We start from the raw sequence: 17,885 nt of genomic DNA on the forward strand, positions 1-17,885 counted from the left end.
CTGCCTTAAGTTGAATAGGGAAGGCGTGGGACATACAGCGTAAGCTTTTTGAAGAATACGGAAAGCGTAATGGTGGAAGCACTTGCAAGGTGATCATCTGTGTTTATAAAGCATATAGCTACATTTGTGAAACTGTAATTTTGACCTTCAAACATTTGGAGGCCACTGAAGTCCACTATAAGGAGAATAATCCTGCAATGTTTTCATCAAAAACCTTAATTTCTTTTCGACTGAAGAAAGAAAGACATGAACATCTTGGATGACATGGGGGTGAGTAAAATATCAGGGAATTTTCATTCAGAAGTGACCTAATCCTTTAAATATAACGTAATGTATTTTTGAAGATGTTTTGTGTATTTCTTAGCAGTTCACTGAGGCCCCCAAGTGGACAACGTCTCGCTGGTTGAGAACACCACTGCTGTAAAGGGGGAGATTGTCCACGTGGGGGAGACTGTGAGCAGCTCATGATCTACAACTCCAGTCTTCTCACTCGCACTAGACTCATTAACGCTGGAGCAGACGCGCAGCTGACATCTATTGTACTTTTCTCATTTTCCCATCCCGACACTATACGTGAGTATGCTTTCAGAACTTGACATTTAGTGAAACAAATGTTTTTATACCTCATACTGAGTAGTTCTTTACATCTCAAACAATTGAATATGGAAAAATTTGCGACTGAACAAACTGACAAAAGTTTAAATAGTAAGTGGTCATGAGTTGGTAAGTTAGATTTCTTTTCAGTTGTTTTAATAGCACAGGGAGATTTAATGTGTTGGTGTCATGTATAGTAGTTTTTCTGTCAGTAGTTTGTGTATTAATACTGTAATAGTGAACGGAGTTAACAACAATCGCCCGTTCAATTGTTTTGTCCAATAACTCTATTTCAGGTTTTTGGATTTAATTAATTTCTCTTCACAGGTTACTTATATAAAACATTATGTCAAGTTGTTTCTCCCACCTATTGTCCTGATTTCGCTTTCAGTTTATAATAATTTGACCCTTCTGGGAAGAGCTGTTATCAGTTAAGATAAAGTATTTTATCTATTCTTCATAGTCCTCAATTTTTTATTAGTGTTATTAAAGTGTTATTAAAATCCTGTTTTCCCTGCCTGCACAAAGTCTGAATTTTTTCCACTTTATTAGTCTTTTCAGGGATCTCTCTTTTCTGAGTGAGGATGTTTAATGCACTAGTTATGAACTGTAATATGAGATCTGTCGTATGTAGGTCAGGTCGGTTTACAACTGTAAGTGATTTGGCACATCAGTTGAAGAAAAAAATTCTGTTTGTAGGCAAATAGGAATTTGTTTGACACAAGGTGAAGTTTGAGTCTGGGTCTTTGCTTACAAATTAGGTACTTGTAAGATGTTGATGGCTGGATTAAGTTGAACTAGTCTAAGTTACAAAATAATGCATTCATAGTCTAATAACAGGAACAAGTTATACTTAAAATACTTTACTGATTATTTTCAAGTTCGATTTTTAGTCACTTGTTTTTGTGTACAAGCAAAGTGTGTGCATCCATTACGTTTTATTCATTTGACTATTTTGACTTAGCTGATTGCAAACATACCAATAGGAAAGAGAAATCACAATTGAGATCTTTTTACTATCTCATTTGTGTCTCCTAGACAACAATGAGAATATATGGAGCTCAAATGAAGACTTATTCTCAGCATTTGCACACATTCTATTAAAATCTGCTAAATTAAAACATTTTGCATCAAATTTTCCTGATTTGGGCTGATCGAAATTGATTGTAGAACACTTGCCACCAATGGTCTCTACGATCAACTTAGGCTCACGATGCTTTTGGGAAACACAGCTCTGGTCTGTGATATCCACATTATTTTTTATCGTGCTCTGGTCTTACTATATGTCAACGTTTGTCTCATTTTTAATTTCTCAGAATTGTAGGACAAGCATCTGAGACAGTTGAGTTAAGTTTATCCAATAAAACAAAATGAATCTGAGCTTTGCGAGAGTAAACTCTAAACAATAACACCTTCTTTTGAGTAAACATTTCTAGTTTGCCTGCATTCCATTGATAGGTGATGTTTCAGACCGAAACATCATTAATCACAACGTTTTCAGACCATAGTCATCATTAATCATAAAACCTTTAATTGCTTCTCTGGGCCATTTTAGTATGTACTTTTAGTACCCACTTTAACATGACTGGTGGCATCAAGTTGGTCTTTGTGTTCAGGTGGAGAGAGATTAACCGTCCTAATGAATGTAAGCCTTGTTTCTGGCTGAAGTAACTGTGGAGAGACAAGGACATTGGCCCCTTTGGGCTTCCCCTTATTTGGGGTTTCACTTTTCTTTTTTCTGCATGCTGTGAGGACTGTGAGACTGTTTAGTCTCTCAAGAAGGGGGACTATGTGCAGCCCTTTATGCCAGCCCTCATCATGGTTGCAGTAGCAACCTGTTTGGCATGTGCAAGTTTAAATGAAGTTTCATTGGAAATGACCAAGCCTGAAAGGCCTTCAGATAGGGGTTGAATCATCAGCTTTAGGCTTCATTTTGTTGCCTAGTCACTTGCAAGTAAGCTCAGTCACATTATATAAAGCACACTTGCTCAATCATCTTAATAGATTCCATATCAGTTTGGATGTTAAAGTTGCCACCTCTGTAAGGATGTCATCGGTTTGGTGGTAACTTTAAGGCTACAGTGGGCTCCTGAGTGTGTGGAGTTTCTCCTTTTGTTCGATCTGAAAAGCGTGGCTGAAAGCTGCCATTGTCGTGGTGGGAAATCAAAGCTGGTCCTGTCTCTGTGGGCGTGGGGGAGGGTGGTTGGAGAGCGGGGTGTGAACTAGACTAGAGCCTCAGTGTACACTGGGTAGATGAGCTGAATGCTGATGAACTTCAGAATGAGGGCTGAGCCTGCCTCTCTGCAAAGGATACTTACTCAGAGTGGCTGTGCTCATTTTGCAAGCATTGCATTGCTTTTCAGGTGATTTTGCCGTGAAAGAGACAAGATAAACTTCTTCTGATAAGCAGTTCCTGTTAATATATGGTCAGATTTCTCCCTGTGGTAGTGTGCTGGCCTGATTCACATTTTAGTGCATTGTGACACACTTTTAATCTGCCTGACTGAGTTGGATAAGTTACATGTGTGTTGGCATAATAGCACTGTGACCCTCATATGTGGTACATCAGCTCAATGCTGACCTTGATCAGAAGCACAACAGTGCTCTTATCAAGGCTGAATTTGTTTACAGCCTCTTATGTTTATGTCTCGTCTAAGATGTGGGAAATTCACTTAAGGTAAAAAATAAGGCCTTGTTCCACTCTGCAGAATGAGGAGGAAGTGCAGGTAATTTGATTCCATGGACTTTGTCGCACGGGACATATCAGCGTCTGAAAAAAACATTACTATCTCTCCCATGGTGGAAAAATATAAGAGATTTTTAATTGCGCTGGTTGGCCTCAACTCAGCAGCACTTCGATTCCTGTCTTCAAAACTAAATTGAAGCAAGCAAGTTGAACATACACTACCGTTCAAAAGTTTGGGGTCAGTAAGATTTTTTTTAATGTTTTAAAAGAAGTATCTTCTGCTCACCATGCCTGCATTTATTTGATTAAAAATACAAACAAAAACGGTAATATTGTGAAATATTATTCCAATTTAAAACAGCTGTTTTCTGTGTCAATATACAGTAAAGTGTAATTTATTCCTGTGATGGCAAAGCTGAATTTTCAGCATCATTACTCCAGTCTTCAGTCACATGATCCTTCAGAAATCAATCTAATATGATGATTTGATGCTCAAGAAACATTTATGATTATTATCAATGTTGAAAACGGTTATTTACATTTTTATTTCATGATGCTATGATGAATAGAAAGTTCAAAAGAACAGCATTTGTCTGAAATCTGTAACATTAAACACTACCGTTCAAAAGTTTGGGGTCAGTATTTTAATTTTATTTTTTGGGGGATAGAAATAAAATTAATCAATACTTTTATTCATCAAGGATGAGTTAAACTGATCAAAAGTTACAGTAAAGACAATTATAATGTTAGAAAATATTCTATTTGAAATAAATGCTGTTCTTTTGAACTTTCTATTCATCGAAGAATTTTGAAAAAAACATTGATAATAATAATGAATGTTTCTTGAGCATCAAATCATCATATTAGGTTGATTTCTGAAGGATCATGTGACTGAAGACTGGAGTAATGATGCTGAAAATTCAGCTTTGCCATCACAGGAATAAATTACACTTTACTGTATATTGACATAGAAAACAGCTGTTTTAAATTTGAATAATATTTCACAATATTACTGTTTTTGTTTGTATTTTTAATCAAATAAATGCAGGCTTGGTGAGCAGAAGATACTTCTTTTAAAACATTAAAAAAATCTTACTGACCCCAAACTTTTGAACGGTAGTGTATGTTAAAAGGTTATTTCTCACAAGGTTAGTTACTCATGAACTGATAAAAACTAGTTCATGTAAGTTTGCTTGTGAAGTGTTTTTTTCCTGTAACATAACTTTCTAAAAAGATAAATATGCTCTAAGGACAGATAATTGTTTGCTATGTTAACATAATTAAAAATTTAATTTGATCCTGTGTTGGCAAAACTGAATTTTTAGCATCATTACTCCAGTCTTCGGTGTCACATGATCCTTCAGAAATTATTCTAATATGCTGATTTGGTGCTTGAGAAACATTTCTGATTATTACCAATGTTGATAACAGTTGTGCTGCTTAATTTTTTTCAGGATTCTTTGATGGAAAGAAAGTTCAAAAGAACAACATTTACTTGTAATATAATTTTTTTTTAACATTATAAAAATCTTTACTTTAATACTGAATAAAATTATTAATTTATTTAAAAGAAAAAGCATAAAACACTAACCATAAAATGCTCTGCTGCTTATATATTGACATTCCCAGTCAAAGGTGATGTTCAGTGGTTTAATTTACATCACTGTAAAACATTTAGCAAGGGTTGAAGTGGTTCTTCAGGTGTAGTATCTCTGAGTGAGTGGGATGAAAGTCCATCCATTCATCTCTGTGTTGCATTCTGTGTTGTTGCTCTATATCTGCTTATCATTTCTCACAATTCCTTCACCCCCTCTGAGGTCATTGGACCAGAAGTGTGCCATGCAGCACACCAACAGCCCACAAATAGCATGAGAAGCCTGTATAATACTAACCTATTAATGATAGCCAGAATGTGGGTCGTCATGAAAAAAGTGTGGCAACAGCTATCACGCAGTCAGTCCAGAGGAGAATATTGACTTATCCTGTGGAATTTAGTTCTGTGTACTCCATAGATTGATCTGATGATGACAGCATTCTGTGTCTAAAAAAGCAAGGGGATGCAGTATTTAATATTTAAACTCCAGTAAATGTATAGCAAACTGTGTGCATGATGAAAGTGTATGTTTGCATTCTATTTTGTATTTAGCTCACATCACTAATCCTGCAAAAATAATAGTTGTTACAGCAATCTCTTTATCTGTTATGTTCTGTTGCTCATTTGCCATTTCTCTTCATCTGTGGCATGCATCATATAAACTGGTCCTTAATTTACTTCTGTTTCCCTGTTTTGGGTATTTACAGGTCAGCAAAATGGGGAAAGGATGCATCACTGCCACCAAGTACTTCCTTTTTCTCTTCAACTTAATCTTCTTCGTAAGTCTCACTTTCTAGTATTTAAAGAACAAGTGAAAGTTCAGTTAGTTGAATCATTTGAATTAGTCACCTGCTTTGTGCTTTCTTATTGTTCCTTGATTAGAACTAATAATAGAATGTTAGCATTAGATTTAACATTCTATAATAATTTGTTAACATTATTTAATGCATTATGTATTATGAACTAACAATGAACTGCCCTTTTTTACAAGCATTAGGTGGTGTTAGTTTCTAAAACACTAATATGTAAAAATGAGTAAAAATAGTTCATAATACCTAACAAAGGTAATGAAATTAAACCTTATTATTACATGTTACTGTATTAGGGGTGAACTCTGCAGCTTTTCCCCAGCCTGTTTCTTTTTATAAATTATGCTCTTTAGATCACTCATAGCTGATGTCCCAGTTTTCTTAACATTAGTTTAACGCTGACATTCACTGAACCTGTGATATCTTTAACTGTAATATAAATAAGTTATTACTGTTTAAGGCCTTGCAGTTCATGGAAAAAGCCACATGTTTATTAGTTGTTGGTGCATCATAGCAGTCTTGAATCTCTGTGTCGCAGAAATGCACCCTAGTTAACATCCAGATGAAGTGTTTGCCATTTGTTAACCAGACAGTTTACTCTTCTTGATCTCAGAAAGAGAAACAGCCCGTTCTCCCTTGTCATCCTTGGACTTGTTCCATGTAGGAAAAAAGAAATCTCTGATCCAAGTTTATTCTCTGCAGGCCAGGGTGCTCGGGCCTAAAGAGTACAGGAAGAGGCAAATGATTAATTCTAACCATTTGGAACACAACCAGTACACTTAAATACATTTTTAAATGAGCCAAGCAAAATATGACACCAACATTAAGAGAGGAAGGTCTCAGGTTGGTGGTTTTGGTGTGTTCTGATTGATAGTTGAAATATTTTCATAATTGCATTTACATGCATTCAATTATTTGTTACAATATCATTAATATATTGCTATTACAAGATGCTTTTATCCACAGTGACTTAAAAATGAGGAACATCATAAGCAATTTATTATAAGAGCCAACAGAATTTGCAGTGCTCAAGGTTTTAAATAAATGCTAGATTAGATTTAGTTCACAGACAAGAAATGCAGAGAAAAAGAGAAACAGGGATTTTCTTTAATTATTTAGTTTTTTATATGTGACCCTGGACCACAAAACCAGTCATAAGTCGCACGGGTATAGTATTTGTAGCAATAGCCAACAATACATTGTATTGGTCAAAATGATCAAATTTTCTTTAATGCTTAAAAATCATTAGGATATTAAGTAAAGATCATGTTCCATGAAGATATTTTGTAAATTTCCTACCATAAATATATTAAAAAAAAATATTTTTGTGAGTGGATATGCATTGCTAAGGACATCTTTTGGACAACTTTAAAGGCGATTTTCTCAATGTTTTGATTTTTTTGCACCCTCAGATTCCAGATTTTCAAATAATTGTATCTTAGCCAAATATTGTCCTAAACCATTCATCAAAGCTTATTTATTCAGCTTTCAGAAGATGTATAAATCTCAATTTTTGAAAAAATTGACCCGTATGACTGGTTTTGTGGTCCAAGGTCACACATAAATGTCATTTTTTTTTTTTTTTTTTTTTTTTTTTTTTTAATATTTAAAATATATTTTTAAATATAATATAAAATGTTAAAATATTGTTCTGTTATTTAAAGTAATGTTTAATATTTTAATATTTTTGTCTGTTCATTTTCTTAGATTTTTTTCATTCGATTAAAAAAGGGTTTCTGTGTGCTGAAATGCATTGATATGATTTGAATAAAATAGTCATTTTCCTGTTTCCATGCACCTTATTTTTGAAGCAGCACCAAAATAACTAAAGAATCTGTACACCGAAGGGATAAGCAATGTAAATCAATGTTATCAATGTAAAGTTGCTTTGACACAATCTACACTGTAAAAAGCGCTATATAAATAAAGGTGACTTGACTTGACTAAACCTTAGTCAAGATCAGTTAAAAACAGCATTTTGAAATGATAGTGCACCAGCATGTGCCCTGGTGTTAGAAACGAGGAGAGTAGATGGAGCGCTTGTTAGCGAAGGCTGTGGTGCCGTTGAACTCTGGCAACATCCGCTGCGCTCCCCCTCCCCTCCCCTCTCCTCCAACCACTGCCACGCAGAAGCACAACCCAATCAGTCCCAGATGTGAGCTGAGAGGAAAAGAGAAAGAGTCTGGAACCCCACAGTTAGAGATCAGGCAACAGTTCATAGCTTCCTACAGGCCAGGAGTTGTGTGTTTGTTACATACTCTCACACACAAGCACACAACCTTCCTGTCTTTCAGGGAACACATTAATACTTGAGTTTCCATCTTTAGCTCTGTCCAAGAGATTTGGAGTGAACAAGTTGCAGCTTGTAAACTGAAATGTGGGGCCCCTTGTTCCCCTCCTGTCCTGCACTATATGATTGATTCTCTCCTCCTTTTTTCTTTCCTCTCTCTTCCTCTGCCCCCCTGTCTTTTCTTTTTTGTCTCTCTACAGATCTTCGGAGCTACGATTATGGGATTTGGGCTGTGGATCCTCCTAGACAATCAGAGCCTCATTGCAGTGTTGCGTAAGTGTCTGCATAAAACGTGTGCAATGAAGAGAAGACCATAAAATGTCATGTAGTTGAAGAAGCAGGAAAATGATGCTCCTAATAACCACAGCCGTTTTCTCTAGGATGGTTTGAAATGCATTCACATTAATCTAAAAGGCTATTTAGTTCCTTTGCTATTAGTTGGTTGTAGTAAAATCCAGAGGAAGTGGTGAGAATCGTTGATCTTGTCTTTTTATGCTCTCATTAGTGAAGTTTTATCCCGTTGTACCTTTGAATGAAACCTCCTGGGCTTGAGCACCGGTGACTCAGACCCACTTTTACAAGGGCCATCTGTCTCTCGTTTTGCTCGTTTGATGATAACCATTAGTCTCATCTTAAAGCGCATGATTGTCCATGATGGGCTCTGTATTTTTCATCACCCCTCCCCCTACACACTTCTGATCTATTTTCCATCCCAGAGGCCATTGCAGAGAGCTCTGGGTCACCGGGTCTGGGTCTTACAGACTCCGCCGAGCAGGCAGGAGCTACATGTTCACAGCTGGCTCCGGATCAACTATTGAGTTCACTGCTCTGTGCGCGAGCCAGGCAGGGCCTGTGTGTGACATAGCATGTCTGAGGCAGTCTGCAGGTGCTCCCTCGCTGCCACACAGGGCTCTTTTAGCGGCTGCCTCATTAGCATGCATCACGTCAATGCTCAGATCAGGCCTCTCGTTGCATTAGTCACTGGAAAGAACAAATTAACACTGGTGAGCAAGTATATCCAAGGAGGGAAAAGAATGAGCCTCTATCTGCCTCTGGTCTTAATCTACAATTCCGTTCAAAAATTACCAAGGTTGAAAAACTGAAATATTACAATTTTAAAATAACTGTTTTAAAATGTAAAATTATTCCTGTGATGGTACATCATTACTCCAGTCTTTAGTGTCACATGATTCTTCAGAAATAATTCTAATAGCTGATTTGCTGGTCAATAACAAAGGGTTTTTTGATTTTTATCAACAAAAAATGCACATCATAAAGATCGATAAATGCTTGTAGGTAAAAAATACTGGTGAAGAAAAAAATAACACTGCAATGTGTTAAAGGGTTAGTTCACCCAAAAATGAAATTTCATTGTCATTCCACACCCGTAAGAACTTTGTTCATCTACTGTACACAAATTATGATATTTTGATGAAATCCGAGAGTTTTTTTTATCCTTCATTGAAAGCAATGAAATGACCACATTCAAAGTAGTAAAGACATTGTTAAAATAGTCCACATGACTACAGTGGTTCAACCTTAATGTTATGAAGTGACAAGATACTTTTTGTGCGCAAAAACAAAACAAAAATAACTACTTTATTAAACAATTTTTCTTCTTCTCTGTCAGTCTGTTACACAGTTGGAGTTTCCGTGTTTACATCCAAACGCCAGCTCATTATTGGCTGGCTCCTTTGTCAGCATCGCACACATAACTCGTGCAGCTCACATGAACAGGCGTCGGCCAATACTGAGCCAGCGTTCTGACGTAGAACCTGGAAGCGCTGCAAAGAAAATAGCGTAGCAGAATGACAGGGGAGAGACGAATTTGTTGAATAAAGTCGTTTTATTTTGCAACAAAATTACCACATTCAATGTCCAGAGAAGTAGTAAAGACATCGTTAAAATAGTCAACGTGATTACAGTGGTTCAACCTTAATGTAATGAAGCGACGAGAATACTTTTTGTGCGCAAAAACAAAACAAAAATAACTACTCTATTCAACAAATTTGTCTCTCCCCTGTCATTCTGCTATGCTATTTTTGTTGCAATATTTTAACAATGGTTTTACTACTTTCCTTGACATTGAATGTGGTAATTTCGTTGCTTTCAGTGGAGGATAAAAAAACCTCTCGGATTTCATTGAAAATATCTTAATTTGTGTTCCGAAGATGAACGAAGGTCTTACGGGTGTGGAATGACATGAGGGTGCGTAATTAATGACAGAATTTTTCAATTTCAGTTAAATGAATGTTTAAAAAAATCCTTTGTCAGTAATGTTGTGGAATGACTTGCTCGAGTGGTGTAAGCTGAAATGGAACAGTGAATGTATACTGGTTTAAATGAAAATAAAATGCTTAAATCTTTACCTTAATTTTGCTTTTTCTCATCAACTAAAATTAGAGGCCATTTTAGTCCACAAGAAAAGACCACATTGAAAATGAACAATGCTCAAAGCACATTGACAGTCCCCAAATATACAAAATGATTACAGTAGTTGACTCGGGAAAGGTTTTCAAAGGTTGTCTTGTAAAATGTGGCGTGTCTGACCTGAGACTTGAACTCAGTCTGAGTGGCTGTGCTATAAAACGTTTTTTGTTTGACTGATTGTTCAGAGCAGAAAACTGATTTTAGGCTCACGCCATAGCATGATACCAACAGCAGTGAATCTGTTAACCTTTCGAACCCCCCTTTTTTACGTCATAATTCATCTGACAGATACATTCCTGCAGTGCACAGCGGTCGCTGGGTGTTTGTTGGGACTCCTAGCCATGCATGTAGCAGTGAACCCTTTTACCCATCGTAAAAAAAAGGGGGTTTCTGACCATCATTGTTTTTCTAATCCAGATGCCAGTGGCCTTCACCGGCTCACTGATCCCTAGAGGATTTTCCTGTTTCCGTTAGACACCATTAGGCACTTCAACAGCATAGGGTGGTTTGAAATTTACAGTACTGAAGTTAGAAAGGCCCACACATATGAAGCTGAAGTGCAGACAAACATGTTTAATGCTTTATTTGTAATGTCAATGCCCATTCTTGGGGTTTGGGAATTAGATGGAATAATTGAAACAGAATCGTTGTGTTCATTGCAACTGGTTTCCTCGGCCAAATGCTTTGAATCTTGGTTTCTGCTGAGCGCAGTGGTCGAACTTACAAAGGCATTTGCTTTGTTAAAGGAAAAAGTTCTTGTTCTTTATTCTGCTATTGTTTGTGGGATTGTTATGGTGACAGAGAATTTTGATAATATTTACCACATGGCACAAAAGAGCCTTGTCTCGCTGTTTCCAATTTAAAACTCTCTGCCATTTTTTTCTGTTTTGCATTAACAGATGTTTGCCAATAGTTAAGTCAAAGATTTCAGAACAACCAACTGCTGTGAATCTTGTGAGAATTTCTTCTCAAAGAGCAGAATGGTCTGAAATGAATTCCAATTGAGGTAACTCACTCCACATTGTTCCTAAGGTTGCTAAATTTGTTTGCTTACTTGCAACTAATTGCAATCCGCTGGTTCACAGTTTCCAGCTCCTAGGTTTCCCAGTATCCAGTTCTCTCTTAATCATTAATTATTAAATAGCCTAAATTATGTAAGATGTAGATTGTGCCTTCTCAACCGTGTGAAACGATGAACTCGTTCTGTTATTTGTGCTTTGAGGCATGCTGTAATCATCAGGGTTGAGCTGGTCATCTCATCTAGTAAGTGCTTGGTTTTGTAATGATGATTACATCAGGTCACATGATAGGCCATTGTATCCTCTGCACCCGCAGTCACACAGCGCTCTGCTCTACACTGTGGTATTGTTTGTAAGGCTGTCTGTGGTAATGTTGTTTTTGCTGGGGAGCCACTGAGGTATTTTGAGGCTGGATGATATGACTGAGGCTTCTCAGTATGGCGTTCTGACAATACACATGAAAACCTGACTGAAGCAGGAACAGAACGTAGTTGGAGAATGTGCTGCTTCTTTGAGGTAAAGCCATGGAATGTCTGAACCAACTTTTCAGCATCGCCCGGTATAGGCCATCATGACCTGGTCAGGATTGCAAGGAAGACCTGCCAAACCCATCTCGACATTACACGATGCATATTCACGAGGACAACCCGAGATTGTATTTACTGCCTTGGAGTATTTGAGACCCAAATTAGTTTGTTACGTGCAATCTAAACAGCAGTAGTGCATTTCATTAGGAAGAGCTGAAGTGATCACACTAAATGAAACATCAACAAACCATATAAAATGTGTTGATAACACTTTACCATAAGGTTCTTGGTTAATACTTATATATGAATATATTATTCATCATAAACTTTTGCACAACTTGAAATGTTAAAAATGTAAACTACCCTTCAAAAGATTAGGGTGGGTAAGATTTTTTTATGTTTTTGAAAAGTCTCTTATGCTCACTAAGGGCTGATTTGTTTGATTTTAGTTACAGACAAAACTGTAATATTGTGATTTTTAAATATATTTTAAAATGTAATTTATTCCTGTGATGGCACAGCTGAATTTTCAGCATCATTACTCCAGTCTTCAGTGTCACATGATCCTTCAGAAATCATTCTGAGTTGGTGCTCAAGAAACATTAATGTTGAAAACATAAGTATTACAAATAAACAATAATTTTTTTTTTTTTTTTTTTAGGATTCTTTGATGAATAGAAAGTTCAAAAGAACAGCATTTATTTGAAATAGATTATTTTCATCAATTAAATCTGAATAAAAGTATTTGTTTCTTTAAAAAAAAAAAAACTTGTACTGACCCTAGACTGCTTAATATGTAGAAATGAAAATAAATTATGATCAATAAATGCTGTAATGGTATTTTTCATTGTTATTTCATGTTAGTAACTTTTGCATTAGCCAATGTTATTCAAAAAAATGTAGAATTAAGTGTAGAAAATAAGGACTGTTTGCTGAGTCACTGCTCAACACAATTATGAAATGATTAGTTTGTAACCAGGATTGCGTTTGTATTTCTCACTAACAGAGGATTCATCTACGGTCCTGAAGGTGGTCTCTTATATTCTGATTGGTGTGGGCTCATTCTCCATGGTTCTAGGATTTCTGGGCTGTCTGGGGGCCATCTATGAGATCCGCTGTTTGCTCGGATTGGTAAGACACAAAAATGAATTAGCACTAAATGTTCAGCACTGTTTACCCTCTATCTAATTGAGGTGCTTTTTTTGTAAATCATGTTTTTTTTTTTAAATTTTTGTTTTTTATGTAAACTCAGTGGAACTTCTGCTATTGTGGAAATTTGCTGTGTTGAGCAGTTTCATGTCACACAACCCGAGTAGACTGGACAAAACCAGCTGTTGCATTTCTGTTGCACATATGTACTGCACGCAAGTCTGACACATGTGACCCAGGACCACAAAACCAGTCATAAGGGTCATTTTTTTTGAAATTGAGATTTATACATCATCTGAAAGCTGAATAAATAAACTTTCCATTGATTTATGGTTTGTTAGGATAGGACAATATTTGACTGAGATACAACTATTTGAAAATCCGTAATCTGAGGGTGCAAAAAAAACAAAATAATGAGAAAACCACCTTTAAAGTTGTCCAAATGAAGTCCTTAGCAATGCATATCCACTCACAAAAATACATTTTCGATATATTTACGGTAGGAAATTTACAAAATATCTTAATGGAACATGATCTTTACTTAATATCCTAATGATTTTTGGCATAAAAGAAAAATTAATAATTTTGACCCATACAATGTATTGTTGGCTATTGCTACAAATACTATACCCGTGCGACTTCTGACTGGTTTTGTGGTCCAGGGTCACATATGCGGTGGGGTCACACATGGATCTGTGATATTTCTTTCTTTCTCTACAGTACTTCACCTGTCTATTGCTCATCCTCCTTGGTCAAGTGGCTGCTGCCATTCTCATCTACGTCCAGCGTGATTCGGTGAGTTAGTGAACGCCCTAATGTGGCTGCCGTAAAGAGATGGCTCATGCGAAAATGAAAATTCTGTCATCATTTACTCGCCCTCATGTCATTCCAAACCTGTATGACAATATTTCTTCTTTGGAGTGGACAAGAAGATATTTTGAAAAATGTTGGTAACCAAATAGTTTTGGTAAATACCTTCTTTTGTGTTCCACAGAAGAAAACAAGTCATACAGGTTGTGAGTAATATAAGGGTGAGGGTAAATTATGACAGAATTTTCATTTTTTGGGTGATCTCTTAAAGCCTAGCATCAAAATGGGTTTGGAGTGCAAGACACTTATGGCTTGCATGTGCTGTCCAGTTAAAAACACTTGAGGCCAAAATTCCATGTGTTCCATTTGCCAGCTAGATTTCATTGTGAAGGTTTTGTTTAGATTTCTGGAACAGCTGGAAAAGAGGTCAAGAGAATCAGTGGCTGAAAATGAAAAGATAGCGCCCCCTATCGCACATACCAAAAAATACACTTTGCAGGGTCTTTGCAGGGCATTTGAGGATCACTGTTGTTGAACAGACCTTCACCATGATGTGGATCACGTGATGTGGACGAGCGAAGAGTTCATCACACACAAACACTTTTGTACACTCCACCTAGGTCAGCCAGCAGCAAGTGTCTCTGAGGACACCATAGGAAGCATCTGAGCAGGATATGCAATAAATCATAAAGTGTTTGGAGCAGGTAGATGATAGACATTGGCCTTTTTTTTTGCTTATCTTTCATTTTGGACATAATTTCAAACCAGTTTGGAGGCTAGATGAGCACAGAGCATACAGGAGATTTTCTTCCAATACAAATGCTTTTCTCATGGCAAAAGGAGACTCTGTTCCATTTTAGTAGCTTAGTAACTTTTTCCTCCGTCAGCAATGTGAATTTCATGTCAAATACCTAGGGCTAGAAAAATAAACCACCGACCCTTTTAACTTTCATTGCAGTTGAGGAAGGAGACACAAGAAATTGTGTCCCAAGCCGTGGCAAACTACTCCGGACAGAACAAAACCGCAGAGCAGGCCTGGGACTACCTCCAGAGAACAGTGAGTTGAGAATGGCCGAAGCTCATGTGTTGTCTTTAATTCAAGCTTGAGACGTGTATCAAATGTCATTTGAATGTATTGCAATGAAAAACTCTTTTTCTGTGGGTTTCTGTGGGAGGTTAATTCTCTGGAATGTAGAAATGCTTGTTGGGTTGACTGAGTTTAACCTTTCACAACATTATGACAGTTCACTGTTCATTTTCTTGTATGATGGAGATTTTAGAGGGTTGAATAATCCGGTTTATCGTAACGCCAACATTATAAAATGCTTCATGTGCTGTTGTTTCTTGTTTGTGTGTCTCAGATGCAGTGTTGTGGCTGGCTTGGAAGTGAGGACTGGAAAGCAAACCCTATGATAAAGAACAGTTCACTTGATTTGTACTCATGCTCCTGCCACAATGCTTCCCTCCCTCCATCTAGTGTTGCAGAGAGCGGCTTCTGTCAGGCCTCATCTAATGATTTGCCCATCTATGAGACGGTATGGGAAATTTTGGTTATCCATTAGTTATTTTTGCATGCTAAGTGAATCTCTCCATGTCTCCCTATTTTTTCATGTAATTCTGTGATGTTAAAAGGAATAGTCCACCCAAAATGAAAATGTGGTTCCAAAGCTGAATGACTTACTTTCTTCTATGAAACACAACAGACAATATTTTGAAGAATGTTGGTAACCAGTTTCGGCCCTATTGACATTCTTGAAAATATCTCCATTTGTGTTCCACAGAAGAACTTAAGTCATACAGGTATGGAACTACATGAGGGTGAGTAAACGATGACAGGATTTTTGTTTTTAGGTGGACTGTCCTTTTAAGGTTGTTTAAAATGGTAGATATACTTTTGCTAAACACTGAGGGCAGAGTCATTACACATGCCTGGGAGGGTTAATGGCTAACCCATTGCATCTCAAAACAGCTGTTTCTTTCATCATTTTTATTAATTTTGAGGTGGATGATTTTAATAACAAGTCTAGTTCAGGTGAATAATGTCATGAGTCATGACAGGGTGTTTTTCTGTCTTCATCAGGGCTGCCTGGATAATGTGGGGAGCTGGCTCTTCACAAATTATGCCATTATTTTAGGAATCTGCCTTGGTGTGGCTGTCATTGAGGTATGTTGTATGTCCTCCGGACAGCATGAACAATACGCCTTTGTATTACTAAGAAACGGTGGGGTGTTTATTATCAGTGAAGGTATTTTTAGGCTACATTGTGCAATGAAATGTAACATGACAACTTTCTGTTGAACAGATTACATATTTCATTTTGATCTCAGTGTAGTGCCTTTTTTTCCACCCTACAGCTCCTTGGTATGATACTTTCTATGGGCCTTTGCAAGAGCGTACACCAAGAAGAGTACACCAAAGTGCCAAGGTACTGAGGAGGAAACACGGACACTCGCACACAAATGTATTCAGTCCTTTCTTATTTTCTTGGAACAACAGATCTCCCTCTTTTTCTACAGTATATTCAGTGTTTTCAAAAGAAAAACTTTAGGGTTGTTTTTAGTCATGAGATTTCACTCTTTGTCAGTAACACTATCCCCTGTGATATATAATCAAATCTTTTTAGTCCAGTTTGAATTGCCCATTGTATGACAGTCTGAAGTGTATAACATGAAAGCTGCCCACATAATTTAATGAAAAGCGTATGACGAGTCCTGGTGCCCCTCAATTGTCTATTTATACAACAACACTCTTTAACACCCAGGCTGGTCTACAATGTATTTGCTTTGATATTTCTTTATTGTAGTGGCTCCAAAGTATGAGTTAACAGCCTATTAAACTTCGGTTTATGCTTTATAGACAACAGAAAAACCACGAAGGCCTGCTTTTGTTGAAACAAGGGACTTTACTTTAGATATTTAGCATGTGTTCGTTTTGTGGTATACAGTACATAGACTGACACAATCTCCACCTTGCCCTAGTGGCATGTCCCAAATTAGAAAGTTGTCTGTTTTATAGTCTGTCGTTTATGTTTGTACATCAGTGTTGTTTCAGGTTGCTTTTGTTTATATATTTTTTTTAGTGTGTATATATTTTTAGCTTTCATTTGCATGTTGATTTCGACAAGTCTTGGGAGTCAAAATGTTCCCTTTTTTGTACAGATGATAAATTTTATGTCTTTTTCTACATGCTTAAGTTGAGCATATTTGTATGAGCATACTGTATTTGTAAGGAAGTACAATATAAAGCTATTCCTTGATGATGTGAACCAAAATGAAGATTAGCCCCCAAAGTTGACTGCAGACTTGATTTTATTTTATTTTTGATTGCATCGATCCTAATTTAACTGATTTATTCTGGCACCGCTATGCCTTTAATTGAATACTTGTTATGACAAGTATAAATGGAAAAATGCTAACAGTGTTTTCTTTGTCATCTGTAATAGTTCTTTTGAATACATAAAACCTTTAGTTCTTAATAAAAGTTACAAACTTATTTTACTGTTTTAATGTTTAATTTTTTTTTAATATAGGGAATACAGTCCCCTACCAAGTAATTATAAAAGTTGTAATGACATGTACCTTTCTCAAGCTGAATGTGTTACAATAAATGACTCACCACAACTATTTGTGCTCATTGTTTTTATCCACCATGTACTTTCGCCAGATCTTCACTAGGTGGCAGTAGCACATTTGTTCTACTTAAAAATGTTAACTGGGAAGTGGTGGTCAACATCTCACAACCTTTAATTTAGAATGATTTGCATAATAGGCAAGTAAATAAAAATATACCCTGTAGTACTAAATCACCATAAACAAAACTTAAGTAAACTGCATTATAAAAATCTACATATAAAATATCTTAACATTGCTTGTGCTTTTTGTTTACTTCTGCAGCAGATGGTGGTCTTCCTCAAGGGGTCATGGTGGTCTGTGTTACTCTGTTTATGTGAGGTGTTAAATGACATGACCCACTCTTC

The 17,885-nt window shown here is 36.6% G+C and overlaps 1 protein-coding gene across 1 annotated transcript; it reads left to right on the top strand.

The window, feature by feature from the left end:
• The first annotated feature begins 421 nt into the window (after positions 1 to 421).
• cd82a (CD82 molecule a) lies at positions 422 to 17,529 on the top strand. Its single transcript, XM_048184110.1, has 9 exons — positions 422 to 573; positions 5,582 to 5,653; positions 8,174 to 8,246; positions 12,956 to 13,080; positions 13,819 to 13,893; positions 14,867 to 14,965; positions 15,270 to 15,443; positions 15,989 to 16,072; positions 16,264 to 17,529. Exons 2-9 carry the CDS (start codon positions 5,591 to 5,593, stop codon positions 16,339 to 16,341), a joined length of 771 nt encoding a protein of 256 aa, XP_048040067.1. The 5' UTR covers positions 422 to 573; positions 5,582 to 5,590; the 3' UTR covers positions 16,342 to 17,529.
• Positions 17,530 to 17,885: the final 356 nt, after the last annotated feature.

This window comes from Megalobrama amblycephala, linkage group LG3, assembly GCF_018812025.1.
Source record: "Megalobrama amblycephala isolate DHTTF-2021 linkage group LG3, ASM1881202v1, whole genome shotgun sequence".
Classification (NCBI taxonomy): Eukaryota; Metazoa; Chordata; class Actinopteri; order Cypriniformes; family Xenocyprididae; genus Megalobrama; species Megalobrama amblycephala.

Excerpts from the sequence above, each read along its gene's own strand:
- cd82a (XM_048184110.1), top strand. The coding sequence starts at position 5,591 with ATGGGGAAAGGATGCATCACTGCCACCAAGTACTTCCTTTTTCTCTTC. Across the intron at positions 8,247-12,955 it reads GAGCCTCATTGCAGTGTTGC|AGGATTCATCTACGGTCCTG; the intron begins GTAAGTGTCTGC and ends TCTCACTAACAG. Across the intron at positions 16,073-16,263 it reads TTGGTGTGGCTGTCATTGAG|CTCCTTGGTATGATACTTTC; the intron begins GTATGTTGTATG and ends TCCACCCTACAG.